The sequence below is a fragment of the Mobula hypostoma genome, chromosome 22 (assembly GCF_963921235.1).
Source record: "Mobula hypostoma chromosome 22, sMobHyp1.1, whole genome shotgun sequence".
NCBI lineage: Eukaryota > Metazoa > Chordata > Chondrichthyes > Myliobatiformes > Myliobatidae > Mobula > Mobula hypostoma.
In genome coordinates this window covers 18,112,736-18,138,214 of record NC_086118.1, presented here as the reverse complement: position 1 = coordinate 18,138,214, position 25,479 = coordinate 18,112,736, and the positions used below count along the sequence as shown (strand labels likewise).

The following is a 25,479-nucleotide window of genomic DNA, read 5'->3' as shown; positions in this document are numbered from 1 at the left end:
GGAACTCTACCCCATTCTTCCTGACTCTCACTGATTACCCTCTGTCAAATCCTCTGATGTGTAGCAGCAGGCTATTTCTTTCATCTGTTCATGGTATGTGAACTTGAATGTCCCTGAGGTGAGGAAACAGCTACGGGTCAATAGCTGATGGGTCACAACAGTAAGGGCCACAGATTTCCTTCCCTGAATAATATTAATTTATCAGATGGGTTTTTATGACAGTCCAGCGGTTTCATTGTTATTGTTACCATGACCAGCCTTTTGCTTTAAATTCCACATTTATTTCACTCATTGATTTTAAATTCTCCAGCTGTCACGCTGCTGTTAAAACTCATATCTCTTGATCAATGGTTTAAACTCCAGAAGCCAATTTAGTCATTTGATCACTGTACTGCCATATCCATGAATTGAACATATCTAGAAGAAATTCCAATACACTTTTTCAGGACAACTGAGACAATAAATGTCAAATTTGGTGACATAAAAAATATTGAAAATTATTCTTTTGATGGTGAAGAAGCAAAACTAGATTTGAATTTGGACCTGTGGTGTTAGTGTTACAAAAATAAATTGTGGAGAGAAATAGTTAAGAGTTTTGATATACTCTGCAGTATTTTCAGACCACTTTTCAAATAAACTGACTAAATTGGCACAGAAGATTAAGGAATTTCCAGTTAGAAGGATACCCTGCGCAAACCACGGTCTTGTGATCAGTTTAGGATCAAATCCTGCCTAAACTCGGGTGTCATGGTTACAGCTTGGGGCATTCCAGAATTCGGAGTTCAATTCCGGTACTGTCTGTAAGGAGTCTACACTTCCTCCCAGTGGACTGTATGGGTTTTCTTTGTGTGCTGGGCTTCCATCAACAATCAAAGATGTACTGGGTGGGTTAATGGTTCATTGTAAATTGTTCTGTAATTCAATCAGGTTTGTCCGGTGCTACTAGGGCAATGTGACTCGAAAAGGGTCAGAAAAGCCTCTACTCTGCGTTGTATCACTAAATAAACAATACATAGAAACTGACCACACTTCCAGAATGAATTAAGTCTCTTGGTAAATGAATTTCTGCTAATTACACCATTAAAGATGCTTTTTAAATTAATCTTTCCTTCCATATGCCAGAATCTTTATAGGCATTAATTAGAAATTTGTAAATATTGTGAGCGTGTTTAAATTACAAAGGAGAAGACTTCATACATTTAAAAAATCAAATGTTTTTGTACAGTATCAACTTCCAAAATCAATTTTAATCATTTACAATTGGGTTAACACATTGATAGTGGAATAGAGTCTTATGAAAATGATTATCTTGGTGATAAATTTACTTTTTGTAGTGTGGATAAAGCCCTTCCTAAATATAAGAAATAATATTTTAATCTGAAAATATTTACATACTAAATACACAATTGCACGAATTTAATGAAAATTATGTGATTGATGATATGCAAGTAAGTCGATGCAGAAAATAGAATTCGAAAGAACTGCAGTAGCTGGCAATCTGAAATAAAGAGGTAATTTTAAGCCGCAGCATTCTGAAATAAAGATCAAATTCTCCAACTAGGGGTAATTCATTTTTTTGTCCATATCAGAATTGGTTATTCCTGCTGTAAATCTATGATTTCTGCTCAGTTTTCCTCTCTCTAATAGCACAGGTCAACTGCCAAGCATGCTGGACAGCCCTACTATTACCAGCACACGACACAGAGAAAGCAGAATGGTCACTTTCTTGATATCCCATGAAGCTCTTTGATCTGGTCTCAACCGACTTCAGATTTTCTCATTATCTTTTCCATCATTCCTGCCATCCTCTCTGTGAATTAGTTACTGTTTTTCTCTTTCCCAATTCCATTGGCAGGTGTCTGACCTAAAATGCTAACTCCCTTAACTCACTCTGAGGATATGATTGTGTAAAATATCACTGGACAAAATGCAGAGAAGATCCACAAGGATGTTGCCCGAGAGGGAGTGTTTTATTTATGAGAAGACACTGGAGAGACCTGGCCTATTTACTCTGGAAAAGGGAAGGTTAAGAGATGCTTGAATGAGATATATGAAATTGTGATGGATGTGATCAGAGTAGACTGCAGTTAAATCTCCCCTGTATTATAGGCAGGTAAAACCAGAGGATATAGATTTAGGATAAGGGAAAGAGATTTAGCAGGAATCTGAGGAGAAAATTGTTTTCACCCAGACATTGCTGACTAAGTGGAATACACTGCCTTACAGAACAGAGAAGCAGTCACTGGCAATATGTAAGAAGTGTCTGGAAGAGCATTTAAATCCCTCAGCATTGAAGGCTACAGGCCAAATGGTGGAAGTCAGGATTAATATGGATGGATTCATCTTGGCTGGCATGGTGATGGTAAGTCGAATGGCCTGTTTCTCTGCTGTATTACCATGATTCCATAATTCCTGGATGCAACATGCTGATGCAGGTATAAAAGAGGCATGACAGCGGCTGTATTTCATTCTTATTGGTCAACAAAAATACTCAAAAACTTCTACAAATGTACCGTGGAGAGCATTCTGACTGGCTGCATCACTGTCTAGCATGGGGTTCTGCTGCACAGGATTAAAGAAAGTTTCAGAAACTTGTGAGTACCAGTCTCCATAGTATCTAAAACATCTACAAGGAGAGATGCCTTAGGAAGGAGGCACAAATCATTAAGGATCCCACCATCCAAGACATGCACAGTTCCCATTGTTACTATTGGGAAGGAGGTACAAAAGCCTGAAGACATACACTCAACAATTCAGGAACAACATCTTCCCTTCCAGCGTCCGATTTCTATATGGCCACTGAACCCATGAACTACCTCACTACTTTTTTTTATATTTCTGGGTTTTATTTTTGCGCTACTTATTTTAATTTAACTATTTAATAGACATACAGTGCCTGTAAAAAGCATTCAACCCCCACCCCCGGGGAAGCTTTCATGTATTACTGTTTTACAGCATTCAATCACAGTGGATTTAATTTAGCTTTTTTTGACATTGATCAAGAGAAAAAGACTCTTGCATGTGAAAATGAAAACAGATTTCTACAAGGAGATCCAAATTACTTACAAATATAAAACACAAAATAATCGATGGCATAAGTATTCACCTCCGTTGATACAACACACCAAATCATCAGTGGTGCAGCCATTTGGTTTTTGAAGTCACACAATTAGTCCAAGGTGCAATCAAGGTGTTTTGATTGATAAAAATACACCCGTATCTGGAAGGTCCAACTGCTGGTGAGTCAGTATCCTGGCAAAAACTACACCATGAAGTCAAAAGAACACTCCAAGCAACTCCATGAAAAGGTTATTGAAAAACACATGTCAGGAGATGGATACAAGGAAACTTCCAAGTCACTGAATATCCCCTGGAGTACAGTTAGGTCAATCATCAAGAAATGGGAGGAATATGGCACAGCTGTAAATCTGCCTACAGCAGACCATTCTCAAAAACTGAATGACCATGCAAGAAGAGGACCAGTGAGGGATGCCACCAAAAGACCTATGACAACTCTGGTGGCCGAGTGGCTGAGATGGGAGACTGTGCAGACAACAACTCGTGCCCAAGTGCTTCACCAGTCACAGCTTTATGGGAAGAGTGGCAAAGAGAAAGCTAATGTTGAAAAAAAAGTCACATGAAATCTCAGCTAGAATTTGCCAGAAGGCATGTGGGAGGTTCAGAAACCAGTTGGAAGAAGGTTCTATGGTTGGATTAAACCAAAATTGAGCACTTTGGCCGTCAGACTAAACACTATGTTTAGCGTAAGCCAAACACCGCACATTATCAAAAACAAACCATCCCTACCATGAAGCATGGTGGTGGCTGCATTATGCTGTGGTGATGCTTCACTGCAGCAGGACCTGAAAGGCTTGTGAGGGTAGAGGGTAAAATGAATGCAGCAAAATAAAGGGAAATCCTGGAGGAAAACCTGATGCAGTTTGCAAGAAAAATGTAACCTGGGAGAAGAGTTGTTTTTCAGCAAGACTATAACCCCAAGCATAAAGCCAAAGCTACACAGGAATGGCTTAAAAACAACAAAGTTAATATCCTGCAGTGGCCAAGTCAGAGTCCAGACCTCAATCCAACTGAGAATTTGTGGCTGGACTTGAAAAGAGTTGTTCTCTCACGATCCCCATAAAATCTGACAGAGCTCGAGCAGTTTTGTACAGAAGAATGAGGAAAAACTGCAGTGTTCAGATGTGCAAAGCTGATAGAGACCTATCCACACAGACTCAAGGCTGTAATTGTTGCCAAAGGTGTGTCTACTAAATACTGATTCGAAGGGGGCGAGTAATTATGCAATCAATTATTTTGCGTTTAATAACTGCAATAAATTTAGACAAATTTGTGGACATTTGTTTACACTTTAACATGAAAGAGTGTTTTCTGTTGATCAGTGTTTAAAAAAAAGCCAAAATAAACCCACTGTGATTCAGTGTTGTAAAACAATAAAACATGAAAACTTCTGGGGGGGGGGGCGAATACTTTTTTTTTATAGGCACTGTATATATACTTACTGTAATTCAGTTTTTCCCCTCTATAGTTATTTATCATATATTTCATGTACTGCTGCCATATTCTTAACAAAACTTAATGACATATGCTGGTGATATTAAACCTGATTCTGATTCTTTTCATAGTTGCTGCCTTAGCTGTTGAGTGTTTTCAGCATTCCCAGTTTTTAACATAGAAACATAGAAAACCTACAGCACAATACAGGCCCTTCAGCCCAAAAAGTTGTGCCAAACATGTCCTTACCTTGGAAATTACTAGCCTTCCCCATAGCCCTCTATTTTTCTAAGCTCCATGTACCTATCCAGAAGTCCCTTAGAAAACCCTATCATATCCGCCTCCACCACCGTTGCCAGCAACCCATTCTACGCACTCAAAACTCTCTGAGTAAATAACTTATTCCTGACATCTCCTCTGTACTTACTCCCCCAGCAGCTTAAACCTGTGTCCTTTTGTGGCAACCATTTCAGCCCTGGGAAAAAGCCTCTGACTATCCACACAATCAATGCCTCTCATCATCTTATACACCTCTATCAGGTCACCTTTCATCCTCCGTCGCTCCAAGGAGAAAAGGCTGAGTTCACTCAACCTGCTTTCATCAGGCAACATCCTTGTAAATCTCCTCTGTACCCTTTCAATGGCTTCCATATCCTTCCTGTAGTGAGGCGGCCAGAACTGAGCAAAGTACTCCAAGTGGGGTCTGACCAGGGTCCTATATAGCCTACCTCTCAGCTCCTAAATTCAATACCACAATTAATGAAGGCCAATACACCGCATGCATTCTTAACCAGAGTCTACCTGCACAGCTGCTTTGAGCGTCCTGTGGATTTGGACCCCAAGATCCCTCTGATCCTCCACACTGCCAAGAGTCTTACCATTAATACCATATTCTGCCATCATATTTGACCTACTAAAATGAACCACTTCACACTTATCTGGGTTGAACTCCATCTGCCACTTCTCAGCCCAGTTTTTCATCCTATCAATGTCCCGCTGTAAACTCTAACAGCCCTCCACACTATCCACAACACCCCTAACCTTTCTGTCATCAGCAAACTTACAAACCCATCCCACCACTTCCTCATCCAGGTCATTTATAAAAATCACGAAGAGTAAGGATCCCAGAACAGATCCCTGAGGCACACCACTGGTCACCGATCTCCATGCAGAATATCACCTGTCTACAACCACTCTTTGCCTTCTGTGGGCAAGCCAGTTCTGGATCCACAAAGCAATGTCCCCTTGGATCCCATGCCTCTTTAGTTTCTCAATAAGCCTTGCATGGGGTACTTTATCAAATGCCTTGTTGAAATCCATATACACTACATCTATTGCTCTTCCTTCATCAATGTGTTTAGTCACATCCTCAAAAATTCAATCAGGCTCGTAAGGCATGACCTGCCCTTGACGAAGCCATGCTGACTATTCCTAATCATATTATACCTCTTCAAATATTCATAAATCCTGCCTCTCAGGATCTTCTCCATCAACTTACCAACCACTGAAGTAAGACTCACTGGTCTATAATTTCCTGGGCTACCTCTACTCCCCTTCTTGAATAAAGGGACAACATCTGCAGCCCCCCAATCCTCCAGAACCTCTCCTGTCCCCATTGATGATTCAAAGATCATTGCCAGAGGCTCAGCATTCTCCTCCCTTGCCTCTCGCAGTAGCCAGGGGTACATCTCATCCGGTCCTGGTGACTTATCCAACTTGATGCTTTCCAAAAGCTCCAGTACATCCTCTTTCTTAATATCTACATGCTCAAGTTTTTCAGTCTGCTGCAAGTCTGCACTACAATCACCAAGATCCTTTTCCATAGTGAATACTGAAGTAAAGTATTCATTAAGTACCCCTGCTATTTCCTCCAGGTCCATACACACTTTCCCACTGTCACACTTGATAGGTCCTATTCCTTCACGTCCTATCCTCTTGCTCTTCACATACTTGTAGAATGCCTTGGGGTTTTCCTTAATTCTGCCCGTCAAGGCCTTCTCATGCCCCCTTCTGGCTCTCCTAAGTTCCTTTTTAAGCTCCTTCCTGTTAGCCTTATAATCTTCTAGATCTCTAACATTACCTAACTCTCTGAACCTTTTGTAAGCTTTTCTTTTCTTCTTGACTAGATTTATTACAGTCTTTGTACACCACGGTTCCTGTACCCTACCATAACTTCCCTGTCTCATTAGAATGTACCCATGCAGAACTCCACACAAATATCCCCTGAACATTTGCCACATTTCTTCTGTAAGAACATCTGTTCCCAATTTAAGCTTCCAATTTCCTGCCTGATAGCCTCATAATTCGCCTACTCCAATTAAATGCTTTTCTAACTTGTCAGTTCCAATCTCTCTCCAATGCTACTGTAAAGGAGATAGAATTATGATCACTATCTCCAAAATGCTCTCCCACTGTCAGATCTGACACCTGACCAGGTTCATTTCCCAATACCAAATCAAGTACAAGTCTCTCCTCTTGTAGGCTTAATTACATATTGTGTCAAGAAACCTTCCTGAACACACCTGACAAACTCCACCCCATCTAAACCCCTTGCTCCAGGGAGATGCCAATCGATATTTGGGAAATTAAAATCTCCCATCACGACAACTCCGTTATTATTACATCTTTCCAGGATCTATTTCCCTACCTGCTCCTCAATATCCCTGTTACTATTGGGCAGCCTATAAAAATACCCACCAGAGCTATTGACCCCTTCCTGTTCCTAACTTCTACCCACGGAGACTCCATAGACAATCCCTCCATGACGTCCACCTTTTCTGCAGCCATGACACTATTTCTGATCAACAGTGCCACACCTCCACCTCTTTTTCCACCCTCCCTGTCCTTTCTGAAACATCGAAAACCCGGCACTTGAATTAACCATTCCTGTCCCTGAACCATCCAAGTCTCTGTAAAGGCTAGCACATCATAACTCCAAGTACTGATCCATGTTCTAAGTTCATCCGCTTTGTTCACAATACTTCTTGTGTTAAAATAGTCACATCTCAAACTGTCCATCTGAGCACGTCCATCTGAGCACGTCCATTCTCTATCACCTGCCTATCCTCCCTCATACACTGTCTCCAAGCTTTCTCTATTTGTGAGCCAATCTACTCTTCCCCAGCCCCTTCAGTTCGGTTCCCACTCTGCAACAACTCTAGTTTGAACTCTCCCCAGTAGCCTTAGCAAACCTCCCCACCAGGATATTGGTTCCCCTGGAATTCAAGTGCAACCCGCCCTTTTTGTCCAAGTCATACCTGCCCCAAAAGAGGTCCCAATGATCCAGGAATCTGAATCCCTGCCCCCTGCTCCAATCCCTCAGCCACGCATTTATCCTCCACCTCATTCTATTCCTATACTCACTGTTGCGTGGCACATGCAGTAATCCTGAGATTACTACCTTTGCGGTCCTGCTACTCAACTTCCTTCCTAACTCCCTAAAGATTTTTTTCAGGACTTCTTCCCTTTTCCTACTTATGTCATTGGTACCAATATGTACCACAACCTCCGGCTGTTCTCCCTCCCACTGCAGGATATCTTGGACGCGATCTGAAACATCCCGGACACTGGCACCTGGGAGGCAAATCACCATCCGTGTTTCTTTCCTGCGTCCACAGAATCGCCTGTCTGGCCCCCTAACTATAGAGTCCACTATCACTGCTGCCTTCCTCTTTCTTTCCCTACCCTTCTGAGCCACAGGGCCATACTCTGTACCAGAGGCATGGCCATTGTTGCTTCCTCCAGGTAGGCTGTCTCCCCCAGTAGTACTCAAACAGGAGTACTTATTGTCAAGGGTTACAGCCACAGTGGTAATCTCTAGTACCTAACTCTTCCCCTTCCCTCTCCTGACTGTTACCCACTTGTCTGTCTCCTGTGCCCCTGGTGTGACCACCTGCCAATAACTCCTCTCTATCGCCTTCTCACTCTCCCTGACCAGACGAAGGTCATCAAGCTGCATCTCCAGTTCCCTAACTCGGTCCCTTAGGAGCTGGAGCTCAACACACTGGGTAGAGATATGGCCGTCCGGGAGTCTGGAAGAAACCGGCCTCACACACATACTACTTTCTTTCTGCAATTAACACAGGTAGACCTACCTCGCCTCGTTACCACCTAAGCCCATTGAGCCCTATCACTCTGCTACCTCTCACTCTGCTGCCCACTGGATGTGGCAGTCTTCTTCTTAAACTTTTCCCGCTCTACTGGCTGGCGTCACGCGACTGCGCAGTCTTGCCTCTCTTTTACTCTCTTGTTTTTATTTTAGTTACAGATTCATAATGCCATACAACACCACAGTACAAAAACAGGCTCTTTGTCACATCTAGTACATGCCAAACCATTAATTTGCCTAGACCCATCAATTTGCACCCAGACCATAGCCGTCCGTACGTATCCAAATTTCTCTTAAATGTTGAAATCAAACCCATATCCACAACTTGCAATGGCAGATTGTTGCATATTCTCACCATACCCTGAGTGAAACAGTTCCCCATCATTTTTCCCTTAAACTTTTCAGCTTTCACACTTAACCCAACCTAGTTGTAGTCTCATCCAACCTCAATGGAAAAGCCTGCTTGCATTTATCTTATCTATACCCCCTCATAATTTTGTATACCTCCATCAAATCTCCCCTCAATCTTTTATATTCTCAGAATTAAAGTCCTAAACTATTCAACCTTTCCCTATAACTCAGGTCCTCAAGTCCTGGCAACATCCTTGTAAATTTTTTCAGCATTCTTTCAATCTGAGTGACATCTTTCCTGTATGTAGCTGACCAAAACTGCACATAATAGTCTAAATTGGGCCTCACCAATATCTGATGCAATTTCAGCTTAACATCCCAACTCCTGTACTCAATAAATTGATTTATGAAGGCCAAAGTGCCAAAAGCTTTCTTTACAACCTTATCTACAGTACCTGTGACAATACTTTCAAGGAATTTTGGATCTGTATTCCCATGTGGGGCCTTGCTAAAGTCCATGTAGACAACATCCACAGCCTTACCTTCATCAACTTTCCTGGTATCTTACTGATAAAAACTCTATAAGATTGGTTAGACATGACCTTACACATATAAAGCCATGTTGATTATCCTATCCAGATATGTACTTACACATCTGGTATCTTAGAATACCTTCCAAAACTTTCCTACTGCTGATATGAGGTTCATCGGCCTTTAATTTCCTGGCTCATTCTTAGAGCCTTCCTTGAACAGCAGAAGATCATCAGCTATCTCCAATCCTCTGGAACCTCAGCCGTGCCTAAGGATGATTTAAATATCTCTGCTTGGGCCATGGCAATTTCTGCACTAGCTTCCCACAGGACCAAGGTAACACCTTGTGAGTCCCTGGTGACCTATGCACTCTAATTTGCCTCAAGAAATCAATCACCTCCTCCTCTGTAATCTGAATAGGGTCCATGACCTCACTGCTGCCTTGCCTCACTTCTATTGATTGTGTAGTCTCCCGATTAAAGACAGATGCAAAAAATCTACTTGAGATGTCTTCCATCTCCTTTGGCTCCATGCATAGATTAGCACTCTGATTTTCCAGAGGACCTATTTTGTCCCTTGCTATCCGTTTGCTCTTAATGCTGTGTATCCATAGAAATCTTTCAGATTCTCCTTCGCCTTATCTGCTAGAGAAACCTCATGCCTTCTTTTAGCCTTTCTGTTTTCTTTATTAAGTGTTCTCTTGTATTTCTTATACTCCTCAAGAACCTCATTAATACCAACCTGCCTATACCCTCTATGAACCTCCTTCAATTTCTTCACCAAGGTCTCAATATCTCTCGAAAACCAAAGTTCCCGAAACCTGTTATCCTTGTGTTATATTCTGACAGAAACTTACAAATTCTGTACTCTGAAAATTTCACTTTTAAAGGCCTCCCACACTTGCCAGATCATTTCTGAATTGGCCTTTCTCTAATTTAGAATCTCAACTCAAGACCAGACCTATCCTTTTCCATAATTACCTTGAGAGCAATGACTATGATCACTAGGTGCAAAGGGTTCCCTCACAAACTTCTGTTACCTGTCTTGAGTCATTCCCTAATAGGAGACTAGTACACACTCACTGTCTTTGGGACTTCTATGTACTGATTAAGGAAATTTTCCTTAATACATTTGACAAACTCTCTCCCATCCAGCCCTTTAACAGAATGGGATTCCGAGTCAATAAGCAGAAAGTTAAAATCACCTTACATCACAACCTTATGTTTCTCAGATTTCCTCCTCTAAATCACACGGACTGTTAGGTGGTCTATAATATAATCCCATTTATTATGATTTGGAATTTTATTTATTTTATTTCTTACATCCATCTCACAACATGAGAGAGTAAATTTTTTATGTTCTGTCTCTGTCACAATATACAAGCAATAAGGAAGGGCAGTGTAGGAGGATATTGCCCAAACACTAAGATTGTATACATAATTGTTTTGTATGCATGTATGAACATCGGATATGCAATAAGATCGATGTGTATTGATAAATCTGATGGGCTGGTGAAAGAAGCTGCAGTACCATTGACCAGACAGAGGCAGCCGAAACAGTTTGTGGTTGGGGTGGCTGCAGTTCCTGATGATCCTCCTGGCCGTCTTTATGTACCTGCTGCTGTAAATGACCTGAATAAAGGAAAGTTCACATCCACAGATTCACTGGGCTGTCCGCACCACTCTCTGTAGTGCCCTGTGATTAAGGGTAGTAGAGTTCCCGTACCAGGCAGTGACACAGCCACTCAGGATGCTTTTGATGGTGCCCCTGTAGAAAGTCCTGAGGAATCGGGGACTCATGTCAAACTCAGGGCATTGACCTCCTCTGCAGGCTGTCTCATCATTGTTGGAAATAAGGCCTATCAATGTCGTTTCATCTGCAAGTTTGATCAGCAGACTGAAGCTGTGTGTGGCAACACAGTCCTGGGTGTATAGGGAGGGGGCTCAGGACACAGCTCTGGGGGGCTCCTGTGTTGAGGGGCAGAGGTGAGGGTGCCCATCCTTACCACTGTCAGCGATCCCACAGGAAGTCCAGGATCCAGCTGCACAAAGCAGGATGCAGGCTGAGGTCTCTGAGCTCAGTGTCCAGCCTGGGATGAATTATGGGGTTGAATGCTGATCTGTAGTCCAAGAACATCATCCCTCTTCTCCAGGTGAGTGAGCCATTTGTTGATCAGTTGTGCTGGTAGGCAAATTGTAGGTCATACCATTCTTATTGCTCATTTCTACCCATAAAACTGACTAGACGAGTCTGCCACTCTGTCCTTACTGAGCAGTGCAGTGACATTTTTCCTGACTAGTAATGCCAGTCCTCCTCTTTAATCCCTCCTGCTCTATCACATTAAGAACAACAGAACCCTGGAACATTGAGCTGTCAGTCCTGCACTTCCTGCGACCAAGTCTCACGAATGGCTACAATGTCATAATTCCATGCCCTGATTCATGCCCGAAGCTTATTCACCTTTCCTACAGTACTCCTTGCATTGAAACACACACAGCACAGAACATTAGTGCCACCATGATAAATATTTTGTTTCCTGACCCTGTAGGCTTAACGATATCTTATCCAACAATCTCTCCTCTAACTGTTCCGGCACTCTGGTTCCCATCTCCCTGCAACTCTAGTTTAATTCCCCCCACCCCCATGCAGCACTAGCATATTAGTCCCCCTCCAGTTCAAGTAAACACTGTCCCTTCTACACAGGCCCCACCTTCCCTGCAAGAGTGCCCAATGATCCAAAAATCCGAAGCCCTTCATCCTGCACCATCTCTTTAGCCACGTGATAAACTGTACAATTTTCTTATTTCTGGCCTTACTAGCACGTGGCATGGGTAGCAATCCCGAGATCACAACCCTGGAGGTCCTGCCCTCTCACTTAGCACCAACTTCGTGAACTCACTTTGCAGGACCTTGTCACCTTTCCTACCCATGCCATAGTTACCGACTTGGACCACAGCCTCTAGATGCTCACCCTCACACTTAAGAATGTTGTAGATTCGTTGTGAGATGTCCCTGACCCTGGCACCCAGGAGGCAACATACTATCTTGAAATCTCATTCTCATCCAATAGAACTTCCCTTCTGTTGCCCGAACCAATGAAACCCCTATCACTTGAACTTATCTCTCCTCTCTCCTTCACTTCTGAGTCACAGAGTCAGATTCAGTGCTAGAGTCCTGACCACTGTGAATTTCCTTTGCTAGATCACCTCCCTCCCCAAAAAGTATCTAAAGAGGTATACTTGCTGTTGACTGGAACAGCCAGTCTGCAGTGATTGCCTATCCCCTTTCCCCCTCCTGACAGTCACACAGTTGCAGGTGTGACTCCTGCAACTTAGGTATAAGTGCCTCCCCGTATGGCCTGTCTATCAACCCCTCAGACTCCGGAATGAGCCTCAGTTCATCCAGCTCTTTTACACAGCCTTTTAGAAGCTGCAGGTGTAGTCGTCAGGGACACTGGAGTTTCCCCTGACTTCCCACAACTTGCAAGAGGAGCATTCCACTCTGCTGCCTGGTATCCCTATTGTTCTAAATGTGCAATAAGAAAAAAAGAATAAATAAATTATCCACGGCCTACGCCTCTCCTCACCAAAGTCTCAAAGAGCCTAAGCCTCAACTCTCCACTCTAACACTGGCTCGCTCACACAGTGGGAGCTCCCACAAGGGATGCCTGCTTCAACCAAACTTCTTTTTATTGGAACTTGCCAAATGCCTAATTATGTGCAATTCAGTGTTTACTTGGGAACTGTGAAATGCAAAAATGTGCCAACTGCTCTGCTCACTTCTTTTAAACTCACTATCTCTCAATGCAGTCCAGTGTCTCCTTGGGAACTGTAGCATAATAGTTCAGAGAGCAGGTGATAGAGCTCAGTTTGGTAATTTTTTTACTCAAACTTCTGAACCACCCTTTTGCAGAAACTTCTAAATGGAATTAGTGTCCAGACTGACTGACTTAATCAAGGTAGGAATCTAAACTCTAAGCAGTTGAGAAAATTGTTTTAATAGATTGTTTTCAATATTATGCAAATGTCTATCGAATATTTGGTGATGCAATAAGTTACGTGTCAATGGCATGGAATCATATAAAATTCAGCACACGTGTGCAGAGAAAAGTTACATAATGCAACATTTCTATCCTCTGAATCATCCTTCATGAACAACCCCAATGTCACCCCCAAAAAATGTGTTTGACTGAGATCAGTACTGAATTATGGAAAACTTCTCCATATTTTGGCAGCTGAAATTACAATGCAGACAGCAAACAAAGGTTTTCATCCCACTAAACTAGGTGGCTTGCTATTTAAATTTTACATGCTCATGCGTCAATCCATGACATAACCCACTTCCCTCATATCATGCATCCATGTTTTACCTTTGCATTTGCCTCCAGGTAGTTGTACAGAACATTAACTGAGATGGTGAGATCTCCGGTGTTGAATGGATAAGATCGGTTCCAACCCTGTGGTCCAAATTTACGCCTCTCTGCTACAACTGCATGAAAGTAGCAAAGAGCAAAGAGAATGCTCTTAAATTCATTCTCTCGTGCACACATTTCCAATGTGTCCTAGGATGAAGAGTGGAAACATGCACAGGCTTGCATTATTTTCAAATAATGATAATTTTCTAAGGAGATTTTATTTTACTGTACACAGAAAATCAATGTAAGCTGCTTTAATAAATGCATGACTACATTACAATTTACTGCAAACAAGGAAATTTGCTACAAAGTCCTACTATACAAATTTTCTAAATATCTTTACACTTAGCAAGAATTAATCATGTCAGATGGATACTTAGCAAAAGGAGCTTTCTTGGATTTTAGCAAAACATTGAACTTGCTCTTAACAAAGTGCAAAACATAACCTATGACATGAGATAGATTGAAACAAAATTTTTTAAAACAACTTGTTAGAGACTCTCTTCTTTTTGAAGAAAACTTTTGTAATTTGTATGATGCCTATTAGTAATCAAATATCTGCAAAATTTCCCATCATTTGAATGTACCCGACATTTAAAACTGGCCTATTACTACTCACCAATAACATTTATTAGATTTCAGCAAAGTGGAACAATCTTTCATCAGCCAAAGTTGTTGTAATCATTAAATTAAAATTTGACTTTTGTACTCACTGGAACCATTAAAGTTTTTATTTACGTGAGCTTCCTAGGGCAGACATATCTTCAAATAAGAACTTAGTTTATCAGATGGAGATTGGTTCAAATGGAGAGATGGTAGCCTAATTTATGGGGAAGTCTGTTCTCTATTGATAAAAAACAATGAGTCTTGTACCAATCTGAACTTCCCTGTGGTTGAGCTGAAAGTACTTTATAGTGCAATTATGCTTTAACCAGAACAAGAACTTGCTACACTCTGTCCAGGGTAAGCATAGGGGCTTTCTTTCCTTCCAGACAGCAGTAAAAGCGAATGAAAATACTTCTCCAGTTCACGTCCGGTGGCCTAAAGCATTAAATGCACAAGTGTATCCAGGATCATATTTGGTTCTGATTCCTCTCAAAAGTTTAAATATTCTTGAAATCCAAGTTAGATCTCAGCCATAAAAACGTGATATTTAGTATGGGCACAAGTAGATATTGGGCCACTGGCAAGTGATGTTGGAGAGATAGTAATGGGGGACAAGGAAATGGTGAATAAGTATTTTGCATCACTCTTCACCGTAGAAGACACTAGTAGTATGGCAGAAATTCGAGCGTGTCAAGGGCAGAAGTGAGCACAGCTACTATTATTAGGAACATGATACTTTGGAAACTAAAAGATTGGATGACAGATAAGTTATGTGGACCTGATGGACTACATCCCAGTGTTCTAAAAGAGGTGGCTGAAGAGATTGTGGAGGCATTAGTAATGTTCTTCCAAGAATCAATAGACTAGCATGGTTCTAGAGGACTGGAAAGTTGCAAATGTCACTCCACTCTTCAAGAAGAGAGGGAGGCAAAAGATAGGAAACTAAAGGCCAGTTAGCCTGACCTCAGTAGTTGGGAGGATGTTGGAGTCAATTGTTAAGGATGTGCTTTCAGAGTACGTAGAGGCACATGACAAAGTCAGCATGGTTTCGTTAAGGGAAAATCTTGCCGGACAAACTTGTTGGAATTCTTTGAAGAAATAGGAAGCAAGATAGACAAAGCAGAATCAGTGGATACTGTGAACTAGGATTTTCAGAAGGCCTTTGACAACGTGTTGCGCATAAAGGCTGATAAACAAGACCTTAGGGTGTTATAGGAAAGATACCAGCATGGATAGAGTATTGGCTGACTGGCAGGAGGCAATGTGTGGGACTAAAGGGATCCATTTTGGATTGGCTGCCAGTGACTAGTGGTGTTCTGCAGGGGTGTGTGTGGGACCATTTATTTGTACATTGTATGTCAATGATTTGGAAGTTGGAATTGATGGCTTGTGGCCAAGTTTGCAGATGATATGAAGACTGGTGGAGAGGCAGGTACTGTTGAGAAAGCCAAGGGGCTGCAGACGGACTGAGACAGATTAGGAGAATAGGCAAAGTGGTGGCAGATGGAATAAAGTGTCAGGAAGTGCATGGTCATGCACTTTATTAGAAGGAATAAAAGTATAGACTATTTTCTAAATCAAGTGAGAATTAGGCCTCAAACCACTGGCTTGCCTGCTGCTGCAGTCCACTGGAGGTGGTGTAGCATAGAGTCCGTTCTCGGTTGGAAGCTGGCCTGTCCTGTCAGTGCTGCCCTCCAGTGTTCAGTTGGTGGAATGACAAGCTGGATTGCCAGGAGCTGTACCATTAGTTCATGTCAGTCGGGGACTTAGACAACACATGGGATTTCTTGTGTAACAATCTGTTTTTTTCTTTCTTTCTCACTATTTTGAATGTATGTAATGACCTTGGCCCCAGAGGAACGCTTTCATTTTACTGTATCCATATGTGGTTTGAATGATAAGTAAACTTGATTTGAACTGAGCGAAAATTCAAAAATCTGAGATGCAAAGGGATTTGGGAGTCCTCGTGCAGGATTCCCTACCGATTAATGTGCTGGTTGAATTAGTGGTGAGGAAGGAGAATGCAATGTTTGCATTCACATCAGGAGGATTGGAATATAAAAGCAAGGATGTAATGCTGAGGCTGCATAAGGCACTGGTGAGGCCTTGCTTGGAGTATTGTGATCAGTTTTGGGCTCTTATTTAAGAAAGGCTGTGCTGACATTGGAGAGGGTTCAGAGGCGGTTCACAAGAATGATTCCAGGAATGAAAGGGTTGTCATAGGAGCAGAGATGAAATTTAGAAGAAATTGAAACCCATCAAATGTTGATAGGCCTAGATTGGGTGGATGTGAAGAGGATGTTTCCTTTGATGGGGGGAGTCTATGATCAGAGGACACCGCCTCAAGATTGAGGGACATCCATTTAGAACAGAAATGAGGAGGAATTTCTTTAGCTGCAGGGTGGGGAGTCTGTGGAATTTGTGGCCACAGGGGCCTCTGAAGGCCAGGTCATTCTGTGCATTTAAGGTGGACATTGATAGGTTCTTGATTAGTCAGGGCATGAAAGGATATGGGGAGAAGGCAGAAGAATGGGGTTGAGAGGGAAATGGATCAACCATGATGAAATGGCAGAGTAGACTCAATGAGCCAAATGGCCTAATTCTGCTCCTATGTCTTATGGTCTGTACAGTTGTGAAATCATAGACAGCACTGGCTGGCATCTCAGGGATGCTGGAGAGAAAACTGGAAGGACAAATATTGAGTTCAAAAACAACAGGATTATAAAACAAAAGTGTAAATTTTATCCATAAATGTTATTTTCAGTGTTGCACAAGGGCAAATGGTATTTATTCATGAAAGTAAAGGAAATCAAGTCAGAAAATTGAAGCAGATGATAGATTCTCATCTCAGCGTAGATGAATGTAATGGCCCAGTGGAATATGTACACACCAACTCAGCATACTGATACAGTGAAACAATTACATAGAGGCACAAAGTACTGAAAAACAGTAGCTATGTTCTCTCAGATACAACACAATGTTTCATGAGCGTGCTCTGAAGGGAGCAAAGTACTTGAACATGCACACTGTAGTGTTCTCAACTGTTGACCATATTAATACCTTGCAGTGCTTGGCATGTTAGATCAGCTATCTGGAGCAGAGTGTCAAAGGACACTCCAATTATGTCTATTCCGTGATATGTAAAGGATTACATAGAGGTCAGAAGCATCAAACAATATTACTTTTGACATTTTAAATTAAGCTGAAATTTTCAGTATTCTTATGAGAGGGTAGTGGATTTGCTGCATCCATGCCATAAATTACCTGACTGAAGTTGTCCAAAGCCTTGTGCAAGTTAGCATGCATTCCTGTTGGGGGCTCGTTGGTGATTTTGATTGAGTTCTCCAAGATACCTTGAGGGATAATGTGGCCATCAGGTGAGGGGGCGGGCTCAGCACTAATAAAGACACGGAAGTTTTCATGGCTGTTCTCACTGTGTTGCTCCATTTTCTTCTCCAGGCTGTTGAGCCACTTTGCAACTAGATGGATATTCTGCAAGGGAAAATCATTGAAGCAGCCAGTGTCAATTGAAAGCTCACATTTACATAGTCTCTAACAGTTAATTAAAATAAAGCCACCAGGAAAATAGGGGTTATGGCATACCACAAGTTCATCTGGTAATTATTTAATAATTCAAAGATTCAAAGTATATTTATTATTACAGTTGCAAGCAGTGCAAAACCCTGAAATTTGTTTTCCTCCACAGACAGTTACAAAACAAGCAAGAACGACGGAACCAACCTGTTCAAAGGAAAACATCAAACTCCCCAGAAAAAATGTCTGTTTCCACCTGAACCAGCCTTCTGTTCTCTACATTTGTCCTTATATGATTATTCGCTCTGTATTTACTTATCATGTAGATGTTTCTGAAATGCTTTGTCTCAACATGCTTCCCTTGAATCAATTCCATTTGTCACTTATGGCCCAAAACATTAATATCATCCTGAGACTCCTGCTTTCTTTCCGCCAACCATATTGTCAAGTTTCTGTACTGTCCATAAACTTTCTAATATATATTTCTTTACTTGCCTGAATAATTGGTGTGAAACAAAAGTCAAGTGACCACATGCAAACCACTTCAAGTCATAACTATTATCTGTTGCTTTATGACACTGAGCCAATTTCAGGACTATGTTGTCCATTTCTGTTGAATCCTATGAACTTTTACTTTGTGAGAGTTTGTCAAAAGTTTTTCAACACCTATGCAAACTTTATCATAGCTGATTGTTGTTGATAAAACAGTACCTTCCTAAATAATAACTTAGATCTTCACTTAAAGTTCTTTCCCAGCAATCTGCCTAATATTGATTTTGGTCTTACTGACTTGTAATTACTTATTTTATAAATTCTCCCCCTCTACATCCTTTTAAACAAAGGTGGAATGTTGCAAGTTTCCTAATCTTCTAGTCAGGAAGGATTGGAAAATGATGGTTGAAATCACTACTCTTTCCACCCTTACTTCTTGTTGCCGACTAAGAGACATTTCATTCAAATTTGGTAATTACTTTCATAAATGCTGAATTTCTCATTGAGCTTGATCATGCTCAACATAGCCTGCATCTAATCCTATGGAACACAGCATTCATAGTATCTACTGCACTGGAGACTTCTGCTCCTGGACCATTCTGTGTGGCAGAGCAACTACAATGGGTGACCAAGTCTCACGCAACAGAACAAGAAGCTTTCCTTGTGTCTCCAGCATAGTTCTTAGCCTTTGATAGCTCATCTGTATCTAATCTATTTTTCAGAGGCATTTAAAATCTGTATGAATGGATTTAAACAGTTAAAATTATTTTAAATAATAATTGAAATAGAAACATTAAATGTATTTAAAGTATATTATAATAAACTAATTGAAGCATAAATATGAAATGAGGCAAAGCAATATAAATAAATTATCTGCTGAATGAAAGTCAGAGACGCCTTTTAAATAAATTGTGTCATTACTTATACATTAGCCATGCTGTTATAAAGCAGAGAGACCATATATGGAGTGCATCTCGTCCTTCAGCACAGGGCAGTCCAGAACCATCAATGGAATCAGCATTGAATCTAGTAGTGCACTGGCACCTGGCCTCTGATGCATTTCAAACTTCCATATTACAGCTTACAAACGTAAAAGTTAAAGACACACTGAACAAATGAGGGTAGACATGCAATGGTTCTCTATGGCATTGCTACCACATGGGAAATCAAACTGCAAATCTCAAAGCCTGAAGTTCAGTTCCTCATCCAGGTACCTCATACATTGTCATTGATGAGTCCTGGGATGATAACGAAGATTGATCAAAAGTCCAAATTGAAGCCCGCAGTTCAATTGGAAGGCCAGAAATTGAGGACCAATGGCTGGAGATCTGAGCTAGCAAATCTCTGGGAGCCCACCGGGAAAGTTAAAGGCCCAATATCTGTGAATCCACTACTCTGCTGGAGGCTGGAGGCTGAAGAAGATGGCCTGTCTTGAGGGTTAGAGGACTATTTATTAAAAATAATCACTCCCCTTTGTAAGTTTTCATGGTTTATTGTTTTACATCAATGAATCACAGTGGATTTAATTTGGCTTTTTTGGCACTGATCAACAGGAAGAGACTCTTTCGTGTCAAAGTGAAAACAGATCTCTGCAAAGTGATCTAAATTAATTACAAGTGTAAAACACAAAATAATTGATTGCATAAATATTTACCACTCCCACCCACCTTTAATATGATATATCAAATCATCACTGGTGCAGCCAGTTTGTTTCAGAAGTCACATATTTAGGTAAATAGAGATCTGCTTTTTGGAGACCTGTGTGCAATCAAGGTTGACTGTAGTAAAACTACACCTGTATCTGGAAAGTCCACCTGCTGCCGAGACAGTATCCTGGCAAAAACTACACCATGAAGACAAAAGAACACTCGAAGCAACTCTGCAAAAAGATTATTGAAAAGCACAACTCAGGAGATGGATACAAGAACATTTCTAAGTTATTGAATATCCCTTAGGATATCATAAAGTCAATCATCAAGAAATGGAAAGAACATGGCACAGCTGTAAATCTGCCTATAGCAGGCCATCCTCAAAAACTGAGTGACCATGCAAGAAGGGGACTATGAAGAAGGCCACCAAGAGACCTATGACAACTGGAGGAGTTACAAGCTTCGGTGGCTGAGATGGGAAAGACTTTGCATACAACAACTGATGCCCGGGTGCTTCACCAGTCACAGTTTTATGGGAGAGTGGCAAAGAAAAAGCCACTGTTGAAAAACAAACTTACATGAAATCTCAGCTGGAGTTTGCCAGAAAGAATATCCATCCACACTGGATATTCTTTCTTCTCCCCTGTTCCATGGGGCACAAGGTACAGAAGCTTGTAAGCACATACTACCAGGATCAAGGACAGTTTCTACCCACTGTCATAAAACAATTGAATGGTTCCCCAGTATAATCAAATGGACTCAATCTCACAATATGATTCAAGATAATTTAATGTCATTTCCTGTACGCAAGGGTAAAGGAGAACAAAATAATTGTTACTCCAGATCCGATGCAACATAAAAAAAAAACAAAAGATAAAGAACACAATAATAACAATAAAATACATAATAAATATAAGTACATAAGACAGCTTCTATACATTGATTGCATGTCCATAAAGTAATGCTAGGCACAGGAGTGTCTGTACATAAAGTGTCTGACAGGAAATAATAAAGTAGTGATGGCTAAGGGTATCAACCAGTGGGTTCATCATTGGAGCTGTTGATCAGCCTTACTGCTTGGGGTAGTAGCTGTTTTTGAGTCTGGTGGTCCTAGTGTGGATGGTACGTAGCTGTCTCCCTGATGGGAGTGGTGCAAACAGTCCCTGAGCAGGCTGTGTGGGATCTTTCATGATGTTACTGGACCTTTGCCAGCATCTTTCTATATGTATGTTCCTTAAGGTGGGTAGGCTGATGCTAGTAAGGCATTGGACAGTTTTGACTACCTGTTGAAGTGCCTTCTTACACCCAGTGCAGTTTCCATACCAAGCGGTGTTGTAGTTTGTCAGGATGCTCTCGACTGACATGTGTAAAATGACGTCAGCATAGATGTGCATAATCCAACTCTCTTTAGCCTCCTCAAAAAGTAGAGGCACAAGTGTGCTTTCCTGACTATGAAGAATATGTTCTGGGACCACGAGAGATTGTGTGAGATGTGCACTCCCAGTAGTGTGAAACTGCTTACAATTTCCACTGCTGTGCCACCGATGTAAAGTGAGGGGGGGGGGTTGAGTGGTTCAAGTTCTCCTGACCATATAATCATCTCCTTTGCCTTGTTGCCCATGAAGAGGTTAGTTGATTGACACTCTGCCTCTCTTCCACCTCCTATCTGTAGGCTGTCTGATTGTGGTTGGTAATGAGCCCCACCACTGTTGGCTCAGCAGTGATCAACGTGATTACTTGAGTCTTTAGCCATGCAGTCATGTGTGAGCAGATTAAGATTGGACAAAGAGACTGAAGGTGAATTTTTACATCAGATTTCTAAGTCAGATTACCATTTTAGAATGAACTCTGAAAGGTTTTCAGTCACAAGTAAATTACCTGATGCTTGTTTTTGTGCTGTGATGATCCCCTACAACAAAATGCATTTATCCATAACATTTGCTGGATGTTTGGACATATCATTAATTCATCTCTCTCCCAACCCATTTCTCTTTTTTTTAATTATTCCTCTCTCTTTGCTATCTATTTGATCATTGGATATTTGAAATGCAAGAAAATATAAGGGAACCCAAAGCAATAATGAAACAATCCTTTCCTTTTCCCCAACTCATTAAGCTGTGTGTCACAGAGGAATTGCCGAGAATTACTGGCTCATCCAATATATCAAGAATTGCTTTTGAGACTTGATTCTTGAGGGGTTACAGTCTGATGAATTGTCTTTCATATAACTTGGAAGTGAATGTTAGTACGCCTGTATATGCCCTGACTAATCAGGTGCACACTTCTCTCCCTGTCTCTCACATCATCTGTGAACTCAATGACCCTATTAAATCTATAGTTGCAAACTGAAAGCTATCATTTTCACCCTCTGCCTATGACTTTCATTTCAGTCACTTACCCATTTAGAGAACATATACTTTGCTGAGGATGCAATCCTTCAGCAGGTGGTCCCAGATATTATTCAGTGGCTGTAAGACCATAACATATAGCAGCAGTATTAGGCCATTCAGAATATGAAGCATCCTCCTCCATTTCATCATGGCTGATTTATTCTCTCTCTCAACCCTGCTATTCTGCCTTCTCCCCATAACTCTTGACTCACTGATGAATGATGAATGAGGGTGTCCTATTTTATGCCCTCACTTCAGGAAGTCTGATCACCTGGCTGTACTTCTACTCCCTCAGTATCGGCAAAGACTGAAGACTGCAGCAACAAGAAGGGATGGACAAGGGAAGCACTGCAGTGCCTACAGGACTGCTTCGAATTGGTGAACCGGACTGTATTCAGGGATTCATCTTCAAACCTGGATGAGTATGCTGCAGTTGTTACTGACCTCGTTAAATCTGTGTGGATGAGTGCGTGCCTACAAAGACTTACTGTACATTCCCAAACCAAAAGCCGTGGATGAACTAGCAGGTACGTCGTCTGCTGAAGGCTAGATCTGTGGTATTCAAGTCTGGCAAACCAGGCCTGTACCAGAAAACCAGGTATGATTTGCAGAGGGCTATTTCAAGGGCGAAGAGATAATTTCAAATGAGTTTGGAGGCGACATCGGATGGACAACAACTCTGGCAGAGTTTGCAAGACATTGCTTCCTATAAAGCGAAACCCAAGAGCATGAATGGCAGCGATGCTTCATGACCTGATGAATTCAACGCCTTCTATGGTTACTTTGAAAGGGAGAATATAACTATAGCTGTGAAGATCCCTGCTGCACCTTATGGCCTGTGATCTCTGTCTCAGAAGCCGATGTTAGGCTGTCTTTAAAGAAATTGAACCCTCTCAAGGCATAAGGTCCCGATGGAGTGTCTGGTCAGCTTCTGAAAACCTGTGTCAAATGACTGACAGGAGTATTCAAGGACCTTTTCAATGTCTCACTGCTATGGGCAGAAGTTCCCACTTGCTTCAAAAAGGCAACAATTATACCAGTGCCTAAGAAGAATAATGTGAGCTGCCTTGATGATTATCACCCAGTAGTACTCACATCTACAGTGATGAAATGCTCTGAAAGGTTGGTCATGACTAGTTCGAACTCCTGCCTCAGCAAAGACCTAGACCCATTGCAATTTGCCTATCGCCACAATAGGTCAATGGCAGATGCAGTCTCAATGGCTCTTCACATGGCTTTAGACCACGTGGACAACACAAACATCTATGTCAGGATGCCATTCATCGACTATAGCTCAGCATTTAACACCATCATTCCCACAATCCTGATTGCGAAGTTACAGAACCTGGGCCTCTGTACTTCCCTCTGCAATTGGATCTTCGACTTCCTAACTGGAAGAACACAATCCGTGTGGATTGGTGATAACATCTCCTTGCTGACGATCAACATTGGTGCAGCTCAGGGGTGTGTGCTTACCCCGCTGCTCTACTCTATATACCCACGACTATGTGGTTAGGCATTGCTCAAATACCATCTATAAATTTGCTAGTGATACAACCAATGTTCATAGAATCTCAGGTGGTGACAAGAGGGTGTACAGGAGTGAGATATGCCAACTAGTGGAGTGATGTCGCAGCAACAACCGGGCACCCAACATCAGTAAGACAAAAGAGCTGATTGTGGACTTCAGGAAGGGTAAGACGAAGGAACACATACCAATCCTCATAGAGGGATCAGGTGGAGAGAGTGAGCAGCTTCAATTTCCTGGGTGTCAAGATCTCTGATTTTGAGTAATTTTGAGTAAATCAAGTAGTTGGGCGATTACTGGGTGGCTTGAAAGGACAGAAGAGCTTATTCCACACTGTATCTCAATAAATAAATATATTAAATTAAATATTTACTAATTCCTCCACAAAATCTCTTCAGCTACCTCTTTCAGAACCCTGCTGTGTAGTCCTTCTGGTCCAGGTAACTTGTCTACCTTTCAGTTTCCCAAGCGCATTTACTTTAGCAAACTACATTCACTTCTGCCCCTTGACACTCTGAATTTCTGGCATACTGCTAGTGTCTTCCACAGTGATGACTGATGCAAAATACTTATTCAGTTTGTCTGCCATTTCCATCACAGGCTCTCCAACATCATTTTCCAGCACTCCAATATCCAATCTACCTCTCGTTCATTTTATATATATATAAAAAACCTATTGAAATCCTCTTTTATATTATTGGCCTGCTTAGCTTTACATTTCATCTTTTCTCTCCTTGTGGCATCTTTAGTTGTCTTCAGTTGCTTTTTAAAGCTTCCCAATCCTCTAAATTTACACTAATTTTTTTCATAAATAATATGCCCTTTCTTTTGCTCTTATGCTGCCTTTGACTTCCCTTGTCAGCCACAGTTGAGTCATCATCCCATTAGAATACTTATTCATCTGTCTTGGATGTATCTGACGTGCCATCTGAATTGCTCTCTGAAACTCTAAGCCATTATTGTTCTGCCATCATCCAGGATTGCCTATCATCCATTGCCGTCATCCGTGAATGCCTGTCAACATTGGCCAGCTCCTTTCTCATGCCTCTGTAATTCTCTTAACTCCGCTGTAATAATAATACATCTGACTTTATCTTCTCCCTCTCAAACTACAGGGTGAATTCTATCATATTATGATCACTGCCTCCTAAGGGTCGCTTCATCTTAAGCTCCCTAATCAAACCTAGTTCATAACACAACAAACAGTCCAGAATTGCCTTTCCCCTAGTGGGCTCAACCACAAGTTGCTCTAAAAAGCCATCTCATAGCATTCTACAAATTCCATCTTTTGAGATCCAGCACCAGCCTGAGTTTTCCAATCTACCTGCACATCGAAATTACCATTTCCTATTTTACATGCCTTT

The 25,479-nt window shown here is 41.5% G+C and overlaps 1 protein-coding gene and 1 long non-coding RNA gene across 3 annotated transcripts in view; one reads left to right on the top strand and one right to left on the bottom strand.

The window, feature by feature from the left end:
• Positions 1-19,393, top strand: part of LOC134360203 (uncharacterized) — a 62,223-nt gene extending 42,830 nt beyond the window's left edge. The window contains exons 3-5 of one of the 2 annotated variants that reach the window (XR_010021274.1): positions 2,227-2,362; positions 13,415-13,460; positions 18,229-19,393. This is a non-coding gene — a long non-coding RNA (uncharacterized LOC134360203). The remainder of the gene's footprint in view (positions 1-2,226; positions 2,363-13,414; positions 13,461-18,228) is intronic. The other variant, XR_010021273.1, reaches the window with a different exon arrangement.
• The window catches only part of dnah9 (dynein, axonemal, heavy chain 9), a 585,611-nt gene that overhangs the window by 84,303 nt on the left and 475,829 nt on the right, over positions 1-25,479 (bottom strand). Inside the window, exons 63-64 of the mRNA XM_063074264.1 lie at positions 17,787-18,014; positions 13,872-14,063 (exon numbers count right to left, since the gene is read on the bottom strand). Coding sequence (XP_062930334.1) covers positions 13,872-14,063; positions 17,787-18,014 — 420 coding nt within the window. The remainder of the gene's footprint in view (positions 1-13,871; positions 14,064-17,786; positions 18,015-25,479) is intronic.